This window comes from Coregonus lavaretus (assembly GCF_964263955.1).
Source record: "Coregonus lavaretus genome assembly, chromosome: 8".
Lineage (NCBI taxonomy): Eukaryota > Metazoa > Chordata > Actinopteri > Salmoniformes > Salmonidae > Coregonus > Coregonus lavaretus.
The window spans coordinates 55932257-55959112 of NC_139995.1; the positions used below are offsets into that span (position 1 = coordinate 55932257).

Consider the following 26856-nt stretch of genomic DNA (forward strand, 5'->3'; position numbering starts at 1 on the left):
ATAAAATCATTATGTAGGTGGTACATAATGATTCCATTCTCCCGGCTGCCAATCACTGTGCACCTTTCACTCACATGGCCACATGCACTTTTGGTCATCAACCAATCGCTGCGTGCCTACTAGGTACCCTTCAATAAAGTGTTACCTTTAATATGGTCATATCTACTTACAGGCTCTGCACTCCCCAGATAGCATAGGCCATCAACAAGTTCCCTCCCTAGCACTCGCTTCTCAAATCTCGTTACACCCAATGCCAGTGTCTGATTCTGCTGCTTGGAGCTCCGCCTCCAGGTGTTTCGTGGGCACACTTCTTTTTGGTTTACCTTGTGGGTTCCAGGATTGCCTGGCGATGTTGCGGGGGGGGAGGGGGGGGGGGGGGCTTTCAGGGGGTGGTCGATCCATCCCCATCTCCTCCTCCTTAACAGGAACCTGGCTGGTGTGCTCCCATAGGTCGATGTTGCTGGCCTTGTCTGACCATCTGATGTAGGGTTGGGAAACTCCAGTCCTCGGGCCTGATTGGTGTCACGTTTTCCCCAGCCCTAGATAACACACCTGATTAAACAACAAATCTTATTCTAAACTGGAGACAATGATTCGTTGATTATTGGTGTCAGATCTGGGGCAGCTGGGGCAGTCCCATCACCAAACAGGCCCTCCCTGACTGATCAATCATAGAAAAAAATAGTTTAGCTTTTGGAAACAGCTTTTCCTTGAAGTTCTTTTTAATTATTTGAAATATGAAAACATAACATTCTTGTTTCTAACAATCAATTGGAAGAAAATCTTGCACAAAAACAGTTTAATATTTGACAGAACGTTATTTTTTACAAGCAAGTATGTAATCTATGAATGTTCTGAGCAGGTTTGAACAGGTTTTAAATAAGGCATTTTCCCTCAATGGTAACCATTTAATATAATTTCGCCAGCCATTTGCATATGCATTAAACACGTCTCATTAGACAAACTATTAAAAATAACACTTCATTATTGTTCATTTATTAACACCTTGAAGTTCAGGAGCTGTGGAAAGGGGAGTTAATGACATGCAAGCGTGGACTACGTCTGAAATGGCACCCTATTCCCTAAACAGGGCCAAAAGTAGTGCACTATATAGGGCATAGGGTACCATTTCAGACACAGCCCCGGTGTTTTACTGAGATAAAAATCATTGGATCAAAAGACAGACTTCTCCTTAAGAGAATAGAAATTAAAGCTGGATCATCGTAAACTGAACGATGTCACCTCAAATCGGTCTGTAGGGAAATGTCCTCATAAAATATGGTCTTAAAGTCTGTTAGAGAAAGAGAGAGAGAGAGAGGGGCCACTCCTGAGCTTAACAGGCTAGGTGGTAGTAGTGTCTCGAGTAGTAGCCCATTCATTCTCTGTGGGGGTAGGAAGAGGAGTGGAATGTCCTTCTGTGCCTGGATCACTGCTCGTTCTTCGCTCCGTCTGCGATGGACGATACGGCTCCCTGGCCTTTGTTGACATCGCTGATACAGGCCCACTGGCCGTCTGCCGACTCCTTCCACAACGTCACCTGGAGACAGCCGACAACAATATACATTAAGAAAACAACACTGGACGAGAATGACAGGTAACCAAGGGGATCATTTGTGACAGCACTGATGATGGGATGTACGTGTATAAACTCACTGTACTTTTAGACGCTTTGCATGAAGTATCTGCTAAGTGGCATAAATGATACATTGCTGGGGATCAAGTTTATTCAGCTGCCTGGTAAAAGAGTAAACACTTCACCACTGACCGTGTGTGTGTGTGTGTGTGTGTGTGTGTGTACTGACCTTGTTATCCCCCCCAGACACAGCCAGGATGTTTCCAGTGATGGACCAGCTGACATGCCACACCACGTCGTTGAACTTGTGGAGGAGTTTAGCCGTCCACGTGTTGCCTGAAGGGTCGTCACACGTCCAGATGAATACCCTGCCGTCCTGCACACACAGACAGCAAGAGAGAGTTTTTGTTAGGCGTTTTTGTTCCGAGATAAAAAGGTCAGACACCAACAAATTGTTTTTTTGTGCAGTTCACAAGGTCCCAACACATTTTAAAAGATGATATAACAGGGTTGTGTGTTCAGTTCCATTTCAATTCAGGAGTGCCTTTTACTTTCATTGCAAGAATTGCAATAATTCAATCAAACTGGAATTGACCCTGAGCAGTTTGCTGGTTATATGAAATGAGCCAAAATCACAAACACTGTAGGATCTTGTGGACCCCAGGAACAATAGCTGGGTCATTCCACGAATAGGTGCCTTTTGGAAAGGCAAACTTTTAAGAAATTAACTTTCAAATACCTCTTCTTTCAACATAAAAATTATATGGAGGATATGTTTAGCCTACGGAAAACACCTTTTCCCATCTCAGCCATTAAAGTCCTATGAACTAAGAGCATTTGATCTGCATTGTACCACACCGTCTGCCAACTCTGTTACAGACACTTATGTACAAGTAGTCAGACCCCTTTACTTCCCCCCCCCAAAAAAAACAGCTCAATCTACACACAATACCCCATCATGACAAAGCAAAAACATATAAAATACAAAAAACTGAAATATCACATTTACATAAGTATTCAGACCCTTTACTCAGTACTTTGTTGAAGCACCTTTGGCAGCGATTACAGCCTCAAGTGTTTTTGGGTATGACGCTACAAGCTTGGCACACCTGTATTTGGGGAGTTTCTCCCATTCTTCTCTGCAGATCCTCTCAAGTTCTGTCGGGTTGGATCGGGAGCGTCGCTGCTCTCCAGAGATCTTAAAATCGGGTTGAAGTCCGGGCTCTGGCTGGGCAACTCAAGGACATTCAGAGACTTGTCCCGAAGCCACTCCTGCATTGTCTTGGCTGTGTGCTTAGGGTCCTGTTGGAAGCAGGTTTTCATCAAGGATCACTGTACTTTGCTCTGTTCATCTTTCCCTCAACCCTGACTAGTCTCCCAGTCCCTGCCGCTGAAAAACATCCCCACAGCATGATGCTGCCACCACCACCATGCTTCACCGTAGGGATGGTGCCGGGTTTCTTCCAGACGTGACGCTTGGCATTCAGGCCAAAGAGTTCAATCTTGGTTTCATCAGACCAGAGAATCTTGTTTCTCATGTTCTGAGAGTCCTTTAGGTGCCTTTTGGGAAACTCCAAGCGGGCTGTCATGTGCCTTTTACTGAGGAGTGGCTTCCGTCTGGCCACTCTACCATAAAGGCCTGATTGGTGGAGTGCTGCAGAGATCGTTGTCCTTCTGGAAGGTTCTCCCATCTCCACAGAGGAACTCTGGAGCTCTGTCAGAGTGACCATCGGGTTCTTGGTCACCTCCCTGACAAAGGCCCTTCTCTCTCGATTGCTCAGTTTGGCCGGGCGACCAGCTCTAGGATGAGTCTTGTTGGTTCTAAACTTCTTCCATTTAAGAATGACGGAGGCCACTGTGTACTTGGGAACCTTCAATGCTGCAGAGATTTTTTGGGAACCTTCCCCAAATCTGTGCCTCGACACAATCCTGTCTCGGAGCTCTATGGACAATTCCTTCGATCTCACGGCTTGGTTTTTGCTCTGACATGCACTGTCAACTGTGGGACCTTTATATAGACAGGTGGGGTATTGCGTGTTGATTGATGAGAAAAACATATTTTTTATCAATATTAGAATAAGGCTGTAAAGTAACAAAATGTGGAAAAAGGCAAGGGGACTGAATACTTTCCGAATGTAACGGTTTACTAAGTATTAAATAAAAACATGTTTGAGATAAACCCAACATTTCCTCATTGATCAAGTATCCCTTGTACAAATAAACGTAATATCAAACTGATAAAGTTAGTTGGGCCTCTAACAGGGTTGACGATAACAGGGTTGAGTTTTTAGGTGAAGATCAGCCATTACTCCTCATGTGGTGCAGAGCATGGGACCACACGGTGTTCATTAAATTAGGAATTATACATATGTTCCACACATAACGATAGTTAAATCAAATTCAAGTTTTCCTAATATTAACTGATAAAACAATTATAAATAGACCAAAAAGAGAGAGAAGACTTACTTCCTTTTCCACTGCTGTTCAGAGGACCCAAACAATGCTGTAAATCATTTAATTTGGTGGAATGGTCCAATGTTTTAAAAGGGGTAAATTGTTTGGGTTAACCAAACAATGGAATGGTCCATTGTTTTAAAGGGGTAACCATTTTAACAAGGTTGGCATTAGAATGAGGGACACACATAAAGGCTAATCACATGAATATAAATAATCATCGTCAAAAATAACTGTCAAAGCAGCAAAATAACTAGGTCTTTACAATGATGGTGAAACTTTGAGACGTTTTTGGATTAAGTGGGTTCAAATCTTCCTAGAAGTGACACAGGGTTGACGGAGGGACATGTCAAAATGCAGAAGTTTAGCATTTTAACAAGCCTTTATTCATATAAAAAAATGGATTTATTGAATGCTCAGTGTGGTCTATATTAAAGTGCACTTCATTTAATATATCAGGCTTTTAAAATTCAATATTGGTGCATAATTTCTACTTAAAATATAATTTTAGTGGAACGACCGTGCTGCTGCTTGTTCAACAGCTAATTGGGATTCTAATAAAATCTCATCTTAATTTGAGCCAGTTTGCTAAAGCAGGAAGATAATCCTGCAGCAACAGAAAATGTGAATTATTATGTGGATTATAATTCATGGGTTGATACATTTTTGGTAAGGGAAAATGAAGTCTGAAATGTCAAAGTGGAAATTACAAACCTCAGAAGCCTTTTTAAACCTCAAATACACTACAGGAAAGTTATCCTGCAACAGGGTGATCAAATAAAGATCCTACATCTGTACCAGCCATACAACGTTACTGACGGTAGGTTACCTGAGAGCAGCTGGCGATGGTGCTGGTGGGTAGTCCTATGGAGGGAGCCCAGCCTACATCTCTGACCCAATCACTGTGAGCCTCCAGCTTCTGGTCCTCCTTCCATTGGCCATCCTCCTCTCTAAGAAAGAAGACACACAAACCTGTCTGTCAACCATTTTATTCAAACTCCTCACTTGCCATCGGAACCTATTTGGTAACACCTTACATAAAGTTGTTCACGCAGTTATAACTATATCATCATGTTGTTATTACAAGATAATTGATGTTAATGCAAGTAAGTAAATTGTAAAGATTTGAGTGATTTCATGGAACTATACAGTGCCTTCAGAATGTATTCATACCCCTTGACTTATTTCACATTTTGAGTTCCCTCCCATCTACACAAAATACCACATAATGACAAAGTGAAAACATGTTTTTAGAAATGTTTGCACATTTATTGAAAATGAAATACTGAAATCTAATTTACATAAGTATTCCCACCCCTTTGCTATGACATTCCAAATTGAGCTCAGGTGCCTCCAATTTCCTTTAATCATCCTTGAGACGTCACTACAACTTGATTGGAGTCCACCTGTGGCCAATTCAATTGTTTGGACATGATTTAGAAAGAAACACGCCTGTCTATATAAGGTCCCACAGTTGACAGTGCATGTCAGAGCAGAAACTATACCATGAAGTCTAAGGAACTGTCCGTTGATCTCCGAGATAGAATTGTGATGAGGCATATATCTGGGGAAGGGTATAAAACAATCTGAGCGTGTAGAAAGTTTCCAAGAGCACAGTGGTCCCCATCATTGGGGAAAATACGGAACTACCCCAGACTGTGCCTAGAGCTGGCCATCCGACCAAACTGAGCAGGAAAGACGTGACCAAGAACCTTGGCTGAAATGGGAGAACCTGCCAGAAGGACAACAGTCTCTACAGCACTTCACCAATCTATGGGAGAGTGGCCATGCGGAAGCCAATCCTGAGAAAAAGGCACATATGACAGCACGCCTGGAGTTTGCAAAAAGGCACGTGAAAGAGAGCATAAGGCAAAATATTCTGTAGTCTGATGATAATTTTTTAAAACTCTTTGGCCTGAATGCAAAGAGCTATATCTGGAGAAAACCAGGCACAGCTCATCACCCATCTAACAACATCCCTACAGTGAAGCATGGTGGTGGCAGCATCATGCTATGGGGATGCTTTTCAGCTGCAGGGACTGGGAGACTGGTAAGGATAGAGGGAACAATGAAAGGAGACAAATACAGACAAATCCTTGATGAGTACCTGCTTCCGAGCGCAAACATCCTTAGACGGGTGATTTATGTTCCAACAGGACAATGACCCCAAGCATACAGCCAAAGCAACACTGTAATGGCTAAATTCTAAATACATGTTTTCACTTTGTCATTATGGAGTATGTATGTAGATGGGCGGATTTTTTTTTTTTTACAAATTGGAATTCAGGCTGTAACAACAAAATATGGATTAAGTCAATGGGTATGAATACTTTCTGAAGGAACTGTAGCTGTGTTGTAAATAAAACAGAAGCATTTCAATAACAGAGAAGATAAGACACCCTCCAATCATCCGCTACTTACTTCCAGAGCTTGACCAGGTTGTCGCAGCCTCCTGAGACAAACCTCTTGATGTAGTTGGGTTTCTGACCCGACGGCTGGTCTATCAGACTACCCGGCACCACTGCTGGAGCCCAGCTCACTGCGTTACAGCCGATCTAACAGGACAGAGGGGTTACAACACACAGTCACATACTGACATGTCCAGACCAAGGAAATGAATTCATATGAACTCAATTAGGACTATGATAACCAGCAGGACAGTCACAACTGACATTTTACACTTTAGGTTTATTCATATTAACCCAGCCCTAGAGAAAATACTTAGTGTCTACCCTGGACGACGCTGGGCCAATTGTGCGCCGCCCCATGGGTCTCCCGGTCGCGGCCGGCTACGACAGATTCGAACCAGGATCTCTAGTGGCACAGCTAGCACTGCGATGCAGTGCCTTAGACCACTGCGCCACTCAGGAGGTTACTCACTGTGTGTGCATTGCTGATCTTCTTAATGTCCCACTGTTGATCCCCAGAGCAGGTGACCAATGAGATGGCTCCGTCTGAGCTGCCACAGGCCAGGATCAGACCAAAGTCATAGGGACCCCAGCACACTGAATTCACTGGAGACACAAGAAGGAAGACAGGAAGTACTCATTAATATACACTAAAAACACAGAGAGCTTCTGACAATGCTTAATGGCAGTGTTATTCATCCCTGGTCTTGAATAGGGTTTGATCGAAAGTGAAATTGAACAACACATTGCATACCCTGTGGGTTCCAAGCACCCACAAGGATTGAAGAACTCGGTTTGAATATTTTCAATAAGATCATTGAAAATATTCTAACCATATACAAAAATGTATGCACTCAATGTACTGTAAGTCGCTCTGGATAAGAGCGTCTGCTAAATTACGTAAAATATGAATTGAATACATTTGTGAGTTATTTACCGGGAATGTTCTTACCTGAAGAGTCGTGTCCAGTGTACTCGTACATCTTGTCCCAGGTTCCGTTCTCTTCCTTCCATATGATCACCTTCCTGTCATAGGAACATGAGGCCAGGATGTTGCCATACATGGGGTGAGCCCAGGCCACCTGCCACACAGGACCCTCATGGCTGCAGAGAGGGGAAATAGAGGCAGAGATATCTGGATACAGCACTTCACAGGTAATGGAGAGAGGAGATGAAACAGGGACATGACAGTTCACTCTGTGTGTGCTGGAAAATAAGTATTGCATCTCGCTCATTGCAATATCTGCGGTGCTGCTCGTAGGCAATTTCCTTTCGCTGAGTCGACCCCTAATCAAGCAGAGTCACGTCTTACCCTCTCAGGTCCGCCACTAGGATTTGTCCTCCGTTTTTAACATCGAAGATCTTGACAGACCTGTCAGAAGAGCAGGTGGCCAGTCTGGTGCCATAGTAATCCATCTGGGCATCATGCTGAAGACGCAACAGGACATCATATGACACAACAGAGCATGTCATAAGAAGAGGTCAAAGGTTGCAATTATTATGTTAGATTAGTCAAAGTAGAGTGAGTTAGCTACTAAGATTAGATTAGATCGGGGATAAATAAAGTACATTCAGTTTGCTACAGCTGGTTGAATTATAACATACGTTAGCTAGTAGCTGTCACATAACAAAACTTTAACGTTACTTACGATCATGTCCTCGTGGGAGGTGTCCACCGTGTTGATGACAGAAACCTATATTTAATGAAACACAAACACAAGAAGTGAGAGATTATTTGAAAGAACGCCAGTCTAAAATAATAACGTTCCGTTAGTTAGCTAAATCTAACTTTGCTAGTTACACAAACTAGCTATCAACGTTAGTTAGCTACTTAACTAGCTAGATAGAAGCTTGGTGAACTAATCGCAGAGATACCGTTACTGCATAAAACAGCATTACAAGAGATTGTAACATATATTACCGTATACTTAACGGTCTATTTAGTAGTAAACAATAAGTTTAACTTTATAAAAAATACACTTGTGGAGCTTAGCAACTTGACAAGCTAGCGTTAGCTATCTAACGTTAACAGTTACCTTGCTAACCGGCTAATTAGCTAACAACTGCAGTCAGAAATACCAGAAATTACGTTACTCGCCATGATTGAAGATTATCGTAATGAGTTTGTCCCTAAACAGAGAAATGCACTGCCAGACGTGTAACTCTATTATCAATGTATCTCGGTTTTACGATGTATCAAGAACGTTTTTCTGAACCGACGTGGCAACAACTTCACAATCACTGAAAAAACAACTTCCGTGTGCGTGCGCCAAGGTTCCGGTTGAAACAAGCATTGCGCTTACAAATTGTCCCGCGAAATAAAAGTTCCTATACGTTGAGCATTAGTTCCACCTGGTGGCAGTAGAAATGGCAAATTAATTTTACTCATAACACAGTGGTGCATATTTCTAAAGCACCCTGCAAGTGTCATGTTTCCCAGTTTGTTCTTGGCCTAAGTTAGTTTGTCACTATTGCCACCCTCTCTAGCCATTTTCTCCAGCTAAAACTTCTGCTCCACTATTTCAACGTTTTTATCCATAACTTTGATCATATTTAAATTGACTGTAACTGGTAGTCAAGATGTTGAATGTAGTATTGTACCACATCTCCAATCTATTGGAGAAAATGACATATACTGACAAAGACTTTCTGTAAGAAAGCAGACTGCTTTGCAATGCAAGTTTGAGTGTGGAATGACACAGTAATAATGTAGCAACAATGACTGTCATTTTTTTCTGTGTCGGCCACTAAGTATGTTTGCCTACTTTTATGAGAATTTATTAGTGTCTTTAAAAGTAGTCTATAACCTTTCTCGCCTATTAGGAATGATAGACTATGCTTTAGTGTGTGTAGGCCATAACAATAATCAAAGACAATGAAGCCATATTAATGTCAAGGTTATGATAATAAAAATAAATGTAAATCAACTTTCAGTAAAGAAAATAATTGTTGTGGTTAAATGACTTCAAAATTACAATGATCATAATACTGACAGTTTAAATAACGTCATATGAGAAAATAGAAAAATAGAATGTAATAGAATAAGTACTAACCGCAGGTACGGGTCTCTTTCCCTACCTGACCCCATGCTCTGCAGGTACGGGTCTCTTTCTCTACCTGACCCCATACTCTGCAGGTACGGGTCTCTTTCTCTACCTGACCCCATGCTCTGCAGGTACGGGTCTCTTTCTCTACCTGACCCCCATGCTCCGCAGGTACGGGTCTCTTTCTCTACCTGACCCCATGCTCTGCAGGTACGGGTCTCTTTCTCTACCTGACCCCCATGCTCCACAGGTACGGGTCTCTTTCTCTACCTGACCCCCATGCTCCGCAGGTACGGGTCTCTTTCTCTACCTGACCCCATGCTCTGTAGGTACGGGTCTCTTTCTCTACCTGACCCCCATGCTCTGCAGGTACGGGTCTCTTTCTCTACCTGACCCCATGCTCTGCAGGTACGGGTCTCTTTCTCTACCTGACCCCATGCTCCGCAGGTACGGGTTTCTTTCTCTACCTGACCCCATGCTCCGCAGGTACGGGTCTCTTTCTCTACCTGACCCCATGCTCTGCAGGTACGGGTCTCTTTCTCTACCTGACCCCATGCTCTGCAGGTACGGGTCTCTTTCTCTACCTGACCCCATGCTCTGCAGGTACGGGTCTCTTTCTCTACCTGACCCCATGCGCCGCAGGTACGGGTCTCTTTCTCTACCTGACCCCATGCTCTGCAGGTACGGGTCTCTTTCTCTACCTGACCCCATGCTCCGCAGGTACGGGTCTCTTTCTCTACCTGACCCCATGCTCTGCAGGTACAGGTCTCTTTCTCTACCCGACCCCATGCTCCGCAGGTACGGGTCTCTTTCTCTACCTGACCCCATGCTCTGCAGGTACAGGTCTCTTTCTCTACCTGACCCCATGCTCTGCAGGTACGGGTCTCTTTCTCTACCTGACCCCATGCTCTGCAGGTACGGGTCTCTTTCTCTACCTGACCCCATGCTCCACAGGTACGGGTCTCTTTCTCTACCTGACCCCATGCTCTGCAGGTACGGGTCTCTTTCTCTACCTGACCCCATGCTCTGCAGGTACGGGTCTCTTTCTCTACCTGACCCCATGCTCTGCAGGTACGGGTCTCTTTCTCTACCTGACCCCATGCTCCGCAGGTACGGGTCTCTTTCTCTACCTGACCCCATGCTCCACAGGTACGGGTCTCTTTCTCTACCTGACCCCATGCTCTGCAGGTACGGGTCTCTTTCTCTACCTGACCCCATGCTCTGCAGGTACGGGTCTCTTTCTCTACCTGACCCCATGCTCTGCAGGTACGGGTCTCTTTCTCTACCTGACCCCATGCTCTGCAGGTACGGGTCTCTTTCTCTACCTGACCCCATGCTTTGCAGGTACGGGTCTCTTTCTCTACCTGACCCCATGCTCTGCAGGTACGGGTCTCTTTCTCTACCTGACCCCATGCTCTGCAGGTACGGGTCTCTTTCTCTACCTTTTTTGCACAAGCTACACTACAGAATGGTTGGAAACTGGCCATTGAGAGTGTACTATATTCTGTCAGTTAACCGTCTGAAGCATTGGATTGGTGTAAGCAATGACTGGAGGTAGTGTCCACCATTGTTAAATCCATGACAGGGAGTGTACAAGACAAGTGCATACTTCAGAAGAAGGGTAGAGAATCTAGACGCAGAAAACTATAGAGTGTTAGGATGCCTGTTTTGCAATGTGTTACCAGGTCTGAGCCTGACTGCCAATGTATGTAAGAAGATCACAGCTCAGCTGATAGGAGCCATGGGGAAACAGGAGGATGTTCCTGTTCAGCTGGAGGCTCTGGACATCCTGTCGGACATGTTTGGAAGGTTACTACTGCTTTCCTAGTGTTATAGACATGTTTTTTCAGCAGAAGACTCCATAATGACCTGTATTTATCCTGGACAGACATGGGCCAAATAGATATCACTATTTAAGGTTGGGATCCATTTTTACATTTTTTGTCATTTAGATTCTCGCTCTTATCCATTGGTCTATGCCATTGGTTCCATTGTACTTGGAAACTAGCCAAATCAAGCACAGCTCAGATATTTGAAAGAATGTTACATAATGTTCTTGACTAATATCTGATCCTGCACCCTCTCTGTTCTTCCCGATAGATTGAGTGGTACGTTGATCAGCTTCCATGCCTCCATCCTGACCAGCCTGCTCCCCCAGCTGACCAGCCCCCGTATGGCTGTGAGGAAGAGGGCTATCATGGCCCTGGGTCACCTGGTGCCCAGCTGCAGCACGGCCCTCTTCACCCAGCTCACTGAGCATCTGCTGGCTTAGCTGGGCCGGGGACAGCAGACCTCTCCACACGTACCTACACCCAGTGTCTGGCCACCGTCAGCCACCAGGGTGGGCATCTAGTCGTGAGGGCATCTAGACGGTGAGGGCATCTAGTCGGTGAGGGCATCTAGACGGTGAGGGCATCTAGAGGGTGAGTGCATCTAGACGGTGAGGGCATCTAGACGGCGAGGGCATCTAGTCGGTGAGGGCATCTAGTTGGTGAGGGCATCTAGTTGGTGAGGGCATCTAGACGGTGAGGGCATCTAGACGGTGAGGGCATCTAGACGGTGAGGGCATCTAGTTGGTGAGGGCATCTAGAGGGTGAGGACTTCTAGTTGGTAAGGGCATCGTAGCCTTAGCTAGGTGGGGTGGTGTTCGTCTAACGTAGCCTTAGCTAGGTGGGGTGGTGTTTGTCTGTTCAATGGTTTTCCTCTTTGTAATTTTGTATTAGGCTACGTCCAAGTTCTTGAAATCCACTTTCAACTCTCCTTTCGTCCTCCCTCCTTTCTCTCCCAACCTGTTATATGAAATTGCACCAGCAGAGGGCAGAATTATATCGGTCAATCCATAGCCATATATCGAGAGTATTACACTGAACAAAAATATAAAAGCAACATGTAAAGTTTTGGTCCCATGTTTTAATGAGCTGAAATAAAAGATCCCAGAAATGTTCCATACGCACAAAAGCTTATTTCTCTCAGATTTTGTCCACACATTTGTTTACCTCCCTATTAGTGAGCATTTCTCCTTTGCCAAGATAATCCATCCACTTGACAGGTGTGGCGTATCAAGAAGCTGATTAAACAGCGTGATCATTACAAAGGTGCACCTTGTGCTGGGGACAATAAAAGGCCACTCTAAAATAGTTTTGCCACACAACACAATGGGGATGTAGCTCAGTTGGTAGAGCATGGTGTTTGCAACGCCAGGGTTGTGGGTTCGATAAAATAATGTATGCGCTAACTGTAAGTCGCTTTGGATAAGAGCGTCTGCTAAATGACTAAAATGTAAATGTAAATGTAATGCCACAGATGTCTCAAGTTTTGAGGGAGCATGCAATTGGCATGCTGACTGCAGGAATGTCCATCAGAGCTGTTGCCAGAGAATTTAATGTTAATTTCTCTACCATAAGCCACATCAGAGAATTTGGCAGTACCTTCAACCAGCCTCACAACCGCAGACCACGTGTATGGCGCCGTGTGGGCGAGCAGTTTGCTGATGTCAACGTTGTGAACAGAGTGCCCCATGGTGGTGTGGGGTTATGGTATGGGCAGGCATAAGCTAAAGACAATGAACACAATTGCATTTTATCGATGGCAATTTGAATACACAGAGATAACCTAACGAGATCCTGAGGCCCATTGTGAGGTCCATTTTTTAAAGGGATCTGTGACCAACAGATACATATCTGTATTCACAGTCATGTGAAATCCATAGATTAGGGCCTAATGGATTTATTTCAATTTACTGATTTCCTCATATGAGGAAATCTTTGAAATTGTTGCATGTTGTGTTTATTTTTTTGTTTAGTATATGTAGTTGCCTCTGGGTCAATTGTTGGACATCTCTTGTTGCAGGTGAGCACCGAGAGAAGACCATCCCAATGGTGGTGAAGTTCTGCAGTGTGGAGGATGATGAACTCAGGGAGTACTGCTTCCAGGCCTTTCAAGCTTTGACTGCAGGTAAAACTCTCTAGTGAATGTCTCTCTGTCTCTCTCTCTCTCTCTCTCGATCTCTGTGTCTCTCTCGATATCTCTTTCGATGTCTCTCTCGATATCTCTTTCGATCACTCTCTGTCTTATGATTTCACCCATTACTAATTGACCAGAGGCCCGCACTCACGTGAGATTTGGTTCTGGGTTGCTGAGATTAGACACAATTGAACTACAGCCCCATAACTAAAGCCCTATAACTACAGACCTATAACTACTATGTTTTACACCTTACCTGTTATTTTTTAATAATAGATGCACTAATGAGATGTCCCCTCATATCCCCACGGTGATCAAGCTGCGTCTGAGGTACATCACCTATGAGCCCAACTACAGTCGTGGTCAAAAGTTTTGAGAATGACACAAATATTAATTTTCACAAAGTCTGCTGCCTCAGTTTTTATGATGGCAATTTGTATATACTCCAGAATGTTATGAAGAGTGATCAGATGAATTGCAATTAATTGCAAAGTCCCTCTTTGCCATGAAAATGAACTTAATCCCCAAAAAACATTTCCACTGCATTTCAGCCCTGCCACATCAGGACCAGCTGACATCATGTCAGTGATTCTCTCGTTAACACAGGTGAGAGTGTTGACGAGGACAAGGCTGGAGATCACTCTGTCATGCTGATTGAGTTAGAATAACAAACTGGAAGCTTTAAAAGGAGGGTGGTGCTTGAAATCATTGTTCTTCCTCTGTTAACCATGGTTACCTGCAAGGAAATGTGCCATCATCATTGCTTTGCACAAAAAGGGCTTTACAGGCAAGGATATTGCTGCTAGTAAGATTGCACCTAAATCAACCATTTATCGGATCATCAAGCACTTCAAGGAGAGAGGTTCAATTGTTGTGAAGAAGGCGTCAGGGCGCCCAAGAAAGTCCAGCAAGCGCCAGGACCGTCTCCTAAAGTTGATTCAGCTGCGGGATCGGGGCACCACCAGTGCAGAGCTTGCTCAGGAATGGCAGCAGGCAGGTGTGAGTGCATCTGCACGCACAGTCAGGCGAAGACTTTTGGAGGATGGCCTGGTGTCAAGAAGGGCAGCGAGGAAGCCACTTCTCTCCAGGAAAAACATCAGGGACAGACTGATATTCTGCAAAAGGTTCAGGGATTGGACTGCTGAGGACTGGGGTAAAGTCATTTTTTCTGATGAATCCCCTTTCCGATTGTTTGGGGCATCCAGAAAAAAGCTTGTCTGGAGATGACAAGGTGAGCGCTACCGTCAGTACTGTGTCATGCCAACAGTAAAGCATCCTGAGACCATTCATGTGTGGGGTTGCTTCTCAACCAAGGGAGTGGGCTCACTCACAATTTTGCCTAAGAACACAGCCATGAATAAAGAATGGTACCAACACATCCTCCGAGAGCAACTTCTCCCAACCATCCAAGAACAGTTTGGTGATGAACAATGCCTTTTCCAGCATGATGGAACACCTTGTCATAAGGCAAAAGTGATAACTAAGTGGCTCAGGGAACAAAACATCAACATTTTGGGTCCATGGCCATGAAACTCCCCAGACCTTAATCCCATTGAGAACTTGTGGTCAATCCTCAAGAGGCGGGTGGACAAACAAAAACCCACAAATTCTGACAAACTCCAAGCATTGATTATGCAAGAATGGGCGGCCATCAGTCAGGATGTGGCCCAGAAGTTAATTGACAGCATGCCAGGGCGGATTGCAGAGGTCTTGAAAAAGAAGGGTCAACACTGCAAATATTGACTCTTTGCATAAACTTAATGTAATTGTCAATAAAAGCCTTTGACACTTATGGAATGCTTGTAATTATACTTCAGTATACCATAGTAACATCTGACAAAAATATCTAAAAACACTGAAGCAGCAAACTTTGTGAAGACCAATACTTGTGTCATTCTCAAAACTTTTGACCACAACTGTACAACTATGACGTGGATGAGAACTGGGATGAGTCCATGGACACAGAGGCCAGAGAGGATGAGGACCATGGTGTTATTTTGAATGTCTTTATTTCCAAATATATACAGTTGCAACGCCACATTTTACTCAGTGGTTGCAACTTTGTAAAACAGTGACATACATCACCATGTTTATTTAATTGGTACTGTACACTGTTAAAATGTGCAATGTAAAAAAATATGCAACTAAGCTGCCACCGTTGTGTAGGAGTTCGAATGTGCTTTGCAAAGTTTTTAGCTTTTCAACACTGCCCTGCCCCCTGTAGAGTCAGATGACGAGTACAGTGACGACATGAGCTGGAAGGTGCGGAGGTCATCTGTTAAGTGTCTGGAGGCTGTGATCAGCACCAGGAGAGACCTGCTAGTAGAGCTGTATGGTCCAGTGGCTCCAGCCCTGCTGGCTCAGTTTAAACAGAGGGAGAACTTCAAGACGGATATATTTGTAGCTTTTGTCGCTTTGCTCAAGCAGACCAGGCCCTCTGAGGGACTCATCACAGCAGCAGAAACCGGAGGCAAAGAAGACCCAGTTATCACTCTGCTTAAGAAGACCCAGTTATCACTCTGCTTAAGAAGACCCAGTTATCACTCTGCTTAAGAAGACCCAGTTATCACTCTGCTTAAGAAGACCCAGCTATCCCTCTGCTTAAGAAGACCCAGTTATCACTCTGCTTAAGAAGACCCAGCTATCCCTCTGCTTAAGAAGACCCAGTTATCACTCTGCTTAAGAAGACCCAGTTATCACTCTGCTTAAGAAGACCCAGTTATCACTCTGCTTAAGAAGACCCAGTTATCACTCTGCTTAAGAAGACCCAGCTATCCCTCTGCTTAAGAAGACCCAGTTATCACTCTGCTTAAGAAGACCCAGCTATCCCTCTGCTTAAGAAGACCCAGCTATCCCTCTGCTTAAGAAGACCCAGCTCTCACTCTGCTTAAGAAGACCCAGCTCTCACTCTGCTTAGGAAACAAGTAGTTTGTTGTTGTTGTTAAACCATTATTAATCCAGGCTAGTCTCATTGAGATAAAATGCCTTTTAAAAGTGAGTCCTAATCCAAGACAACAGCCGGGCATGCAGTAAAAGCAATACTGTATCACAATGCTTACTTAACTGCGAGGACATATTTCAGTAAGTTTTATCTGAGCTTTCCCTCAGTGGTGGGATTTTCAATGCTTTGTTTGTTTGTTGTTTCCCAGCAGTAGTGAAGGCTCTCCACGAGCAGCTGAAAGAGAAGAGCATGAAGTCTAGACAGGGCTGTTTCTGTCTGCTGACAGATCTGGCCAACGTACTGTCAGGAGCCCTGGGGGGACACACACCAGCCAGGAGCCCTGGGGGGACACACACCAGCCAGGAGCCCTGGGGGGACACACACCAGCTCTCACCTCTGGTAACTTCACTTACATGTTCATTTACTACATTCCTTTGTTTATTTTTTGGGCCAGTAGTTTTTCCATAACGTGACCTAGAAAAACTCTGGGCCTACTGTAGTGATAGGCTACAAAAATTGTTAATTTCTTCTCTGTACTTACTCAGGACTATTTCCTGTCCCTAGATAGTTACCTACAGTAACTTAAAAGGAAATAGTGTTACAATGGCTATTGGTACAATGCCAAGAAGTCAACTTGACATTCATATTAATCTTCTCTCTTCAGGTATCGTTTACTCACAGACAAGTCTACCTCGTCCAACATGAAGATCAACGCCCTCTCTTTCCTCTATGTCCTCCTGTGCAGCCACCCTCCTGACGTCTTCCACCCTCACATTAAGGTTATTCTGCCCCCCGTTGGTGCAGTGTGTGGAGGACCCCTTCTATAAGATCACTTCGAGGCCATACTGGTCACTCAGCAGATGATACGCCCATTAGGCTGTCAGAGGTTAGAGAGGTGGACCAGGAAAATAAAGGTTGTGGTTCAAGTCCCGGGCCGGGCGATGAAAAAGTGGAGACTGAATTGGCAACTGGATAGCTACTGGTGTCAGATCATTACTGACACTACCATGGTGCCCTTGAGCAAGGCACTTAACCCCCAAAATAGCTCTCCATCCAAGGAAGCTGCACCGTGTCTGACCCTGTGCCTCTCAACGTGTTTTCCGGATTTCTGTTATAGCCAAATGGACAATAAAGTATCTATTATCTTCTATTCTAGACAAACTATCTGCCTCTACGTTCGACGTCAAGCCCTACGTGAAGGACTTGTTCGCTGTGACCCTGAAGAGGACGAAGGCTGCAGACATAGACCAGGAAGTGAAGGAGAGGGCCATTTCCTGTATGGGTCACGTCATATGTCACCTAGGAGACCAGCTGGGTGGGGACCTCCAGCCAACCCAGCAGATCTTCCTGGAGAGGCTGAAGAACGAGATCACCAGGTAGGCAGGGTAGAGAGGCGGACCATCAGTATCCAAGGTACCATCTTCTGCTGTTGTGCCCTTGACCCCTAAACTGCTCCATTCCTCCAACAGTATCTCTGTGACAAAGTATATTCTCTTCTGTACTCTCCTCCCGTACTCTCCTCTCCGGTTGACAGCAGTGAAGACCTTGACTCTCATCGCCGCGTCACCCCTTAGGATTGACCTCCGACCTTTACTTACTGAGGGAATCCCCATCCTGGGCTCCTACCTGGTGTGTTTCATCTGGTTAATTCCCCGTTGCTCCAAGGAGGGTCTCTCTTCACCATCCTCAAGTTCTTCCAAGCGCTGGTGGTCACCAAGGCTGGGAACATGGGATACAACGGGCCCCTTTCAGAGCTTGGAGAAGGCTGCAGACCCCACACCCATGCACAGACAGTCCTACTACTCTGTGACCAGGTAGTTACATTTACGTCATTTAGCAGACGCTCTTATCCAGAGTCACTTATATTTAGTGCATACATTATTTAATTTTTTTCATACTGGCCCCCCGTGGGAATCAAACCCACAACCCTGGCATTGCAAAAGCCATGCTCTACCAACTGAGCTACATCCCTGCCGGCCATTCCCTCCCCTACCCTGGACGAATTGTGCGCCGCCCCATGGGTCTCCCGGTCGCGGCCGGCTACGACAGAGCCTGGATTCGAACCACTCGGGAGGTTAGTTGTAGTTTGATTGATTGATTCATTCATTCATTGGATTGGTTGATTTGTTAAAGTAACACTAAATATAATTTTTCTATATTTTATTTTCTCTTTCTCATGTTTGGCCAGGTGTGTGGCTACTCTCTCCTCCGTGTGCCCTAAAGAAGCTTCCGGAATGGTCACCTCCTTCATCCAGGAAGTGAAGAACCTCAAGTCTCCCGAGTCAGTCAGGATCCTGTCTTTCCTCTGTCTGGGGGAGGTGGGGCGTACCATCAACCTGGGGAGTCAGAAGGAGCTAAAGACCGTGACCCTGGAGGCCTTCTCCTCTCCCAACGAGGGTGCTCTGGGGAACATCTGTGTGGGCAACCTGGAGGAGTACCTTCCCTTTATGCTGAAGGAGATCGGTAGCCAGCCTAAGAGAAGGTACCTCTGGAAAAGTGCTCTGGATAAGAGTGTCTGCTAAATGACGTAAATGTAAATGTACCTGCTGTTACACAGCCTCAAAGAGGTGATCAGCGCCTGCTCGGCAGAGAGCTTGTTGGCCCACGTCGAGGATATCTGGGCTCTGATCTTTAAGAACTGTGAGTGTGCAGAGGGGACAAGGAATGTGGTGGCGGAGTGTCTGGGGAAACTCACCATGGTCAACCCGGCTCAGCTCCTGCCCAAGCTCAAACAACAGCTGTCTTCAGGGTCTCCTATGACCCACATTACTGTGGTCACTACTGTTAAGTTCACCATTGTTGATCAGCCTGTGCCCATAGATTTATTGCTCAAAGGATGCTTAAAATAACAAATGAATAAAAGTGAAATGACAGCCTTGTTCCGTATAGTGCACTACTTTGAGCCAAAGCCACATCTGGTTAAAAATAGTGCATCCTATGAAGAACAGGGTGTCACTTGAAATGCACACGCAGTTAACATATCCAGGGTTGTATTCATTAGAGCAATTGGAAACGTTGCTCTAATGAATCAGTCTGCTTTTCTTCCATTTGCTGTGTAATAAACACGACCCTGTTCTCTATGCCAGGCGACTTCCTGAAGACTCTGCAGGACAAAGACCCCGAACGTCCGTTGCGTGATGTTTAACTCTGCTGCCCACAACAAACCTTCTCTGATCCGCGGCCTGCTAGCCACAGTCCTCCCTATCCTCTATAATGAAACACATATCTGGAAAGAGCTCATTAGAGAGATATTCTAAAAAACTCATGGGCTGGTTTCCCTAGGTTTTCACTAGAGCTGGATTAAAAAGTACTTTCAATGGAGAAAGTCCTAGGTTTAATATCTGACTGGGAAACCAGCCCTTTATGTGTCGAGTGGAATATTTCTATGCTTCTAAACAACTCTCATCTGCAAGGATAGTAACATGATGTAGCCTAGTGGGTAAGAGCGTTGGGCCAGTAACTGAAAGGTTGCTGGTTCGATTCCTTGAGCCGACTAGGTGAAAAATCTGGCGACGTGCCTTTGAGCAAGGCACTTAACCCTGATTGCTCCTGTAAGTCGCGCTGAATAAGAGCGTCTGTAAAATGAGCTCTGCCTATCTCATGTTGAGATGGGTTCGTTTAGGAACATAGTGGATGACGGTCTGGACGTGAGGAATTGTTTGAGTGCATGTACACACTGCTGGACAGTGGACTGGACTGCCTTGACATCTTCCGAGTTCCTCAACCACATAGAAGACCTGAAAGACCACTACGACATCAGATTAAGACTGCACGCAAACATTATAGCACCGCAAACTAACTTCCTCAAGGACTTTACAGCCCCTAAAACACGGTATTGGTGTTTTTGGGCACTGCTAAACTGGACAAATTAAGCGTAAAAAACGCAGCCAACTAACTCAATGGTTTTTCGATGAGAGCAGTGCATTGCTGGTGATTCGGGGAGGGCCACGCTGACCCTCAGAAAAGGTCGTTTTATTCTCGGCCCCCAGAACCAAAAATCAGCTGCTGTTTGGTGAAGGCTGTTATGAAACTTTGAAGAGAACGTCTTTATGGTCTTATTTCTCTAATAAGTCTTCCTGCATGTCCTGCAGATGCTGATTCATCATGCTGGCCAGACTCTCCTGTCTGTGTCCCAACACTGTGGTCCAGAGGCCACTCAGCGCAACCTGCACCACGAAGGTAAGTGGTGACATGGCAGTCCACACAAGCAGAAAATAATTAAAGGTGGTTTTGGTTGGAACTTTTATCTGGATGTCCGAAAACACTTGTAATAGAATCCACAGACTAGAAAAGATCTGACTTGTGCACAGGATTCTCACTTTTTATCTGGGTTGATTTAGAATTAACCAGTTTATCTTTAAGCACAGTGGAAGGCATGGACACCAGTTAAAACTAAATGACAGGAGGGAACACCCCAGAATAATTTTAAGTTATTCTTTAAAATGAAATGACAATGTTTAACAGAAACCAAACCAGTGCCCAACATTTTGGCTAGATGCCTTTGTATGGCTGTCTTAGGTCATACTCACTGCCTCAGACATTTTTCTACAGGGTCCCCTGTAGCTCAGTTGGTAGAGCATGGCGCTTGCAACGCCAGGGTTGTGGGTTCGTTTCCCACAGGGGGCCAGTATGAAAAATGTATGCACTCACTAACTGTAAGTCGCTCTGGATAAGAGAGTCTGCTAAATGACTAAAATGTCAAATGTATTCATATTCTGCCTTGGAAGTTGATAGTTGAAAACGTGCCTTCTGGACAAGCCGGTGGTATCCAGTGCCATTTTGTAGGGCTGTCATGTTGATACAGTATTCCCAATTAATGCATCGCAAATAAACAAAATGTTTAGTTCTAGTGTGTAAAACGTAAAACTAGCATTAAGCCCCCCACCCCCCTAAAGCATTGATGAACTGGCAAAGAAGACTGTAAATACTATCTACACGTATAGATCATTTATTGAACAAACAATAAATAGATAACAGGTGGGTCTAGATCACTCGTGTTCCTCGCTGCGTAGCCTGGCGTTGGGGTTGGTGATCTTGATAGCAAGCTGAGCTGCCCTCTCCACGATCAACTTCCTGTTCTTTGACGACACATTGTGGGCTATCTCTGCAGCATGGGTCCTGTGGAGGTCAAGGGGACATAAATGTAATAGTAATAGACATGAGGGCAAAAAATGTGATTTCTCTGGAAACAACTGTCATCAGGATTAGGGTTGATTACATTTCGATAAGGCAAGCCAGTGGCTGCGGAACCGGGACCATGAGGGATGTGGAACTCAACTCGAGGTCAACAGTTGGAGAGAAGATACTGCTAGAAGGGGGGGGCCACATCGAAGAACATCTCACAAATACATACTCACTCCCACGAGGGTCCTAGAGTTAGGCAGGGCCATGACAATACCAGTAAGAGGCACCTACTGTGGTTCTGCTTATAACACCACAGATGGATTGGTTATCTTAAGACATGCAAGGAGGTGACTCCGCCTAGTTGGAAGGTATAAAGATGTTTTGTCTTTGCAGCTGTATGACCCAGTGGGGTGAATAAACTTGGTTTGAGCTTTTTCTAGTCATCTGTGAGTTTTTAACTCTTGTTTGTTCAGAACCTAAACACACCTCACGGAACAGACATCTGTGGTTCGGATCTTACTTGTTGCTCATCATGAGGACCTCCAGCTCTCTGATGTTGTGTACCAGGAACTTCCTGAAGCCGGAGGGCAGCATGTGTTTGGTCTTCTTGTTGCTACCGTAGCCGATGTTGGGCATCAGCATCTGGCCCTTGAAGCGCCGCCGCACCCTGTTGTCGATACCACGGGGTTTACGCCAGTTTTGCTACAAAGGAGAAGATAGTTGAGAAAGAGTAAGGCAGTATCCTGTAAATACAGTAGCCATGGTTACTAAGGCTGCGTTTACACAGACAGCACTATTCTGATCTTTTGCCCAATTATTGGCAAGAGATTATCTGATTGGGAAAAAGACCCGTTCGTGAATACTGAAGGGAGTACAGTACATGAACTTGTCCAAGAAGAAACACTTGTTTTCCGTGCGCCCTAATGAATACGACCCTGGTTTAACACATCCACGTGCCAAGGATTGAAATACCGTTGCTCTAATTAAGGTTATTGTGGTCTGAACCGTACCTTGACTTTGACATAACGGTCTGACTGATGTCTGATGAACTTCTTCACCCTCTTCTTGACGATCTTGGGCCTTTTCAGAGGCCTGAGAGCTGCCATGTTGCCTGGAGGTAAAAAAAAAACAAGCAGTCTGTTAGCAGTAGCCTGGAGGAACAAGCAGTCTGTTAGCAGTAGCCTGGAGGAACAAGCAGTCTGTTAGCAGTAGCCTGGAGGAACAAGCAGTCTGTTAGCAGTAGCCTGGAGGAACAAGCAGTCTGTTAGCAGTAGCCTGGAGGAACAAGCAGTCTGTTAGCAGTAGCCTGGAGGAACAAGCAGTCTGTTAGCAGTAGCCTGGAGGAACAAGCAGTCTGTTAGCAGTAGCCTGGAGGAACAAGCAGTCTGTTAGCAGTAGCCTGGAGGAACAAGCAGTCTGTTAGCAGTAGCCTGGAGGAACAAGCAGTCTGTTAGCAGTAGCCTGGAGGAACAAGCAGTCTGTTAGCAGTAGCCTGGAGGAACAAGCAGTCTGTTAGCAGTAGCCTGGAGGAACAAGCAGTCTGTTCGCAGTAGCCTGGAGGAACAAGCAGTCTGTTCGCAGTAGCCTGGAGGAACAAGCAGTCTGTTCGCAGTAGCCTGGAGGAACAAGCAGTCTGTTAGCAGTAGCCTGGAGGAACAAGCAGTCTGTTAGCAGTAGCCTGGAGGAACAAGCAGTCTGTTAGCAGTAGCCTGGAGGAACAAGCAGTCTGTTAGCAGTAGCCTGGAGGAACAAGCAGTCTGTTAGCAGTAGCCTGGAGGAACAAGCAGTCTGTTAGCAGTAGCCTGGAGGAACAAGCAGTCTGTTAGCAGTAGCCTGGAGGAACAAGCAGTCTGTTAGCAGTAGCCTGGAGGAACAAGCAGTCTTCATCTTTCCCATTGGATTTACAGCCATTTATTAGCTAGCTTTACCCACCTTGTTCAGGGCTCTATAATGACATTTTATATTTAATTTCGGAGCACAATTAAAAACATTTGCTGTATTAATGATAAGAATTGCCAGCAATTACAAAATACAGGGTTAAGGAGATCATCTCCTGATGAACCTCCCTCTTTTCTTTCTGTGCCACTAAATGGTATATGGTTATATGAAATGACTGCGAATGGTTGTGGTCTTGGTAGCCAAGTAAACTCAACTACACTTTGTACTTCACGTCAATGGAGTTGAGCGTGGGCGGACTGGAGCTCCGACATAAAAATGAATTTTATTTAAAAACTACGGATTTCAGCACCCAAAGAATAGCACGCAATTACGCAATTGTCCTGTTGCTATTCTCTGGGTGCTGAAATTGGGTGACATCGGATCTATAGTCCACTCACACTAGTCGGCGCAAAACTCCGTTGATGTGAAGTACATAGTTGAGTTTAGTTGGCTATCCTCTTGGACGCAAGGTCATCCAGCCAAACAATATGTACTGAACAAAAAAATATAAATGCAACATGCAACAATTTCTACGATTTTACAGAGTTTCAGTTCATATAAGGACATCAGTCAATTGAAATAAATAAATTAAGCCCTAATCTACGGATTTCACATGACTGGGAATACAGATATGCATCTGTTGGTCACAGAAACCCTTTTTGTTTTTTAAGGTAAGGGCGTGGATCAGAAAACTAGTCAGTATCTGGTGTGACCACCATTTGCCTCATGCAGCGCGACACAGCTCCTTCGCATATAGTTGATCAGGCTGTTGATTGTGGCCTGTGGAATGTTGTCCCACTCCTCTTCAATGGCTGTATGAAGTTGCTGGATATTGGCAGGAACTGGAACGCACTGTCGTACACGTCAATCCAGAGCATCACATGCTCAATGGGTGACATGTCTGGTGGATATGCAGGCCATGGAAGAACTGGGACATTTTCAGCTTCCAGGAATTGTGTACAGATCCTTGCGACATGGGGCCGTGCATTATCATGCTGAAACATGAGGTGATGGCAGCGGATGAATGGCACGACAACGGGCCTCAGGATCTCGTCATGGTATCTCTGAGCATTCAAATGGCCATTAATAAAATGCAATTGTGTTTGTTGTCAGTAGTTTATGCCTGCCCATACCATAACCCACTACCACCATGGGGCAATCTGATCACAACGTTGACATCAACAAACCACTCGCCCACACATCTGCCATCTGCCCAGTACAGTTGAAACCGGGATTCATCCGTGAAGAGCACACTTCTCCAGCATGCCAGTGGCCACCGAAGTGAGCATTTGCCCACTGAAGTCGGTTACGATTCCAAACTGCAGTCAGGTCATGACCCTGGTGAGGACGACGAGCACGCGGATGAGCTTCCCTGAAACGGTTTCTGACAGTTTGTGCAGAAATTCTTTGGTTGTGCAAACCCAGTTTCATCAGCTGTCTGGTCTCAAGACGATCCCGCTGGTGAAGAAGCCAGATCTGGAGGTCCTGGGCTGGCGTGGTTACTGTGGTCTGTAGTTGAGGCCGGTTGAACGTACTGTCAAGTTAAAACGATGTTGGAGGCAGCTTATGGTAAAGAAATGAAAATTCAATTGTGGTCCTCTGTAGCTCAGCTGGTAGAGCACGGCGCTTGTAACGCCAAGGTAGTGGGTTCGATCCCCGGGACCACCCATACACAAAAAATGTATGCACGCATGACTGTAAGTCGCTTTGGATAAAAGCGTCTGCTAAATGGCATATTATTATTATTATTATTATTATTATTATATGGCAACAGCTCTGGTGGACATTCCTGCAGTCAGCATGCCAATTGCACACTTCCTCAAAACTTGAGACATCTGTGGCATTGTGTTGTGTGACAAAACTGCACATTTCAGTGGCCTTTATTGTCCCCAGCACAAGGTGGACCTGTGTAATGATCATGCTGTTTAAATCAGCATCTTGATATGCCACACCTGTCAGGTGGATGGATTATCTTGGCAAAGGAGAAATGCTCACTAACAGCAATGTAAACAATTTCGTGCACAAATTGAGAGAAATAAGCTTTTTGTGGGTATGGAAAATTTCAGGGATATTTTATTTAAGCTCATTAAAACATGGGACCAACACTTTACCTGTTGCTTTTATATTTTTCTTTAGTGTAGCTAGCTTGCTGGCCTAGTCAACATACACTGCATTGAGATGATTTTACAAGTATGAAGAAAACTACAGTAGGTTAATTTGCTATGCTTGATTGGCTGATGTGCCTGCATAATTTTTTAAGATGTGTTCATTTGATGTTTAACAACGTTCCCCACTTCGGTTCGTACTACTTGTAACAATGTGTCAAAAGTGATGCACTGGACGCTACTGTGATGCACTGGATCAACGTGGTGTGTTAGCCACGTCACTCAACTACAGTGTACAACTACTAGACATCTTCTCCGAAAACTGTTAAATCGACCCGTTTTCCAACTTTTCCCTAGTTAGATATCGTTAGATCAGTGGGCATACATGAGCATCACACTCTTCCACTGTGTCCATAACTGGACGGACCTCAGCTGTTAGCTAGCGGAGTCGAATAACACTAGGCTACGTCACCATCTTTTGATTCGACATTTTCAGTGCCTGTTTTTCTTGTAACAATAAGTGACACATATCTACAAAGTTCAGCAACAATAACGAAACATATATAAAGTTCGATTGAATATGTAATGGATAACGTTGTTTTTTTATGGATTAGAGTCATACATTTATAACGATGATTACAGATGTACATTTTCGCTTACCGTTTGGGCTGTCTGTTTCCCTTCAGACCAGACCAGGGAAAGAGGGAGGAGATTGGAACGGAATTCTGGGTAATAAAGGGAAAGCATGAAATAGAATCAGAGCGATAGACTAGAAGAGAAAAACTCCAGGAGAACAAATAAAACGTAGAAAATAATCAGGCTTACAAAAATGTATTTTAATCAGTCAACATTTCACTGGTTACAATAGCATGGCTGACTTTGGAAGCCGAGAAGTACTAGGAGTTCTAGGCTACTCTCTTTTTTTATTTGCTACATCGGTGTCAGAAGCAAGATGGCACTAGGTCATTGGAGTTTGCTAGGTTTCCATGGCTTTACTTGAGTTCTGTGGTATGAACCTCCAAACTAGTGATGCGCGGGTCAGATGTTTGTTCGCCCACCCACAATTGCTAATAACACACCCGCAACCTCCCGAATAGGTTATGTGATGAAGTGAAAAATCTGAGGCCCGCACACCTTATTTGACATTTTCTGCCGTTTTTTTAGACATTGTTCAATCCCACCCAGGGACACTTCATTAGTATTTACAATGCTTGTTACATTGTACTTAAAACATTAATCATATGATAAACGTTTACTCTGTTTATTCAAATACACAAAGTTTATTCCTGAGAAATTAGTATACTGT

The 26856-nt window shown here is 44.7% G+C and overlaps 2 protein-coding genes and 1 pseudogene across 3 annotated transcripts; 1 reads left to right on the forward strand and 2 right to left on the reverse strand.

The window, feature by feature from the left end:
- Positions 1–704: 704 nt before the first annotated feature.
- On the reverse strand, positions 705–8722 carry LOC311133687 (protein SEC13 homolog). The gene is made up of 9 exons (XM_084167225.1): positions 8534–8722; positions 8085–8129; positions 7748–7863; positions 7388–7539; positions 6908–7041; positions 6449–6582; positions 4857–4977; positions 1803–1949; positions 705–1537 (listed from the first exon to the last, which is right to left on the reverse strand). Exons 1-9 carry the CDS (start codon positions 8534–8536, stop codon positions 1427–1429), a joined length of 963 nt encoding a protein of 320 aa, XP_084023351.1. The 5' UTR covers positions 8537–8722; the 3' UTR covers positions 705–1426.
- Positions 8723–11023: 2301 nt separating this feature from the next.
- Positions 11024–20729, forward strand: LOC311134104 (cullin-associated NEDD8-dissociated protein 1-like; annotated as a pseudogene). The gene is made up of 17 exons: positions 11024–11033; positions 11165–11288; positions 11580–11851; positions 11934–11953; positions 13329–13433; positions 15667–15978; positions 16592–16730; positions 17048–17262; positions 17540–17759; positions 17853–17881; positions 17986–18197; positions 18572–18865; positions 18923–19227; positions 19470–19631; positions 19986–20144; positions 20475–20562; positions 20724–20729. The product of its transcript is annotated as a cullin-associated NEDD8-dissociated protein 1-like (transcript).
- Positions 20730–21315: 586 nt separating this feature from the next.
- LOC311133322 (large ribosomal subunit protein eL32-like) lies at positions 21316–26275 on the reverse strand. Its single transcript, XM_084166826.1, has 4 exons — positions 26211–26275; positions 22518–22618; positions 22028–22209; positions 21316–21501 (listed from the first exon to the last, which is right to left on the reverse strand). The coding sequence occupies exons 2-4, from the start codon at positions 22611–22613 to the stop codon at positions 21372–21374; spliced, it is 408 nt and encodes a 135-aa protein (XP_084022952.1). The 5' UTR covers positions 22614–22618; positions 26211–26275; the 3' UTR covers positions 21316–21371.
- Positions 26276–26856: the final 581 nt, after the last annotated feature.

Excerpts from the sequence above, each read along its gene's own strand:
- LOC311133687 (XM_084167225.1), bottom strand. Across the intron at positions 7,864-8,084 it reads CCTCCCACGAGGACATGATC|CATGATGCCCAGATGGATTA; the intron begins GTAAGTAACGTT and ends TTGCGTCTTCAG. Across the intron at positions 6,583-6,907 it reads AGATCAGCAATGCACACACA|ATCGGCTGTAACGCAGTGAG; the intron begins GTGAGTAACCTC and ends CTGTCCTGTTAG.
- LOC311133322 (XM_084166826.1), bottom strand. The coding sequence starts at position 22,613 with ATGGCAGCTCTCAGGCCTCTGAAAAGGCCCAAGATCGTCAAGAAGAGG. Across the intron at positions 22,210-22,517 it reads ACCGTTATGTCAAAGTCAAG|CAAAACTGGCGTAAACCCCG; the intron begins GTACGGTTCAGA and ends TCTCCTTTGTAG. Across the intron at positions 21,502-22,027 it reads GTCCTCATGATGAGCAACAA|GACCCATGCTGCAGAGATAG; the intron begins GTAAGATCCGAA and ends TGACCTCCACAG.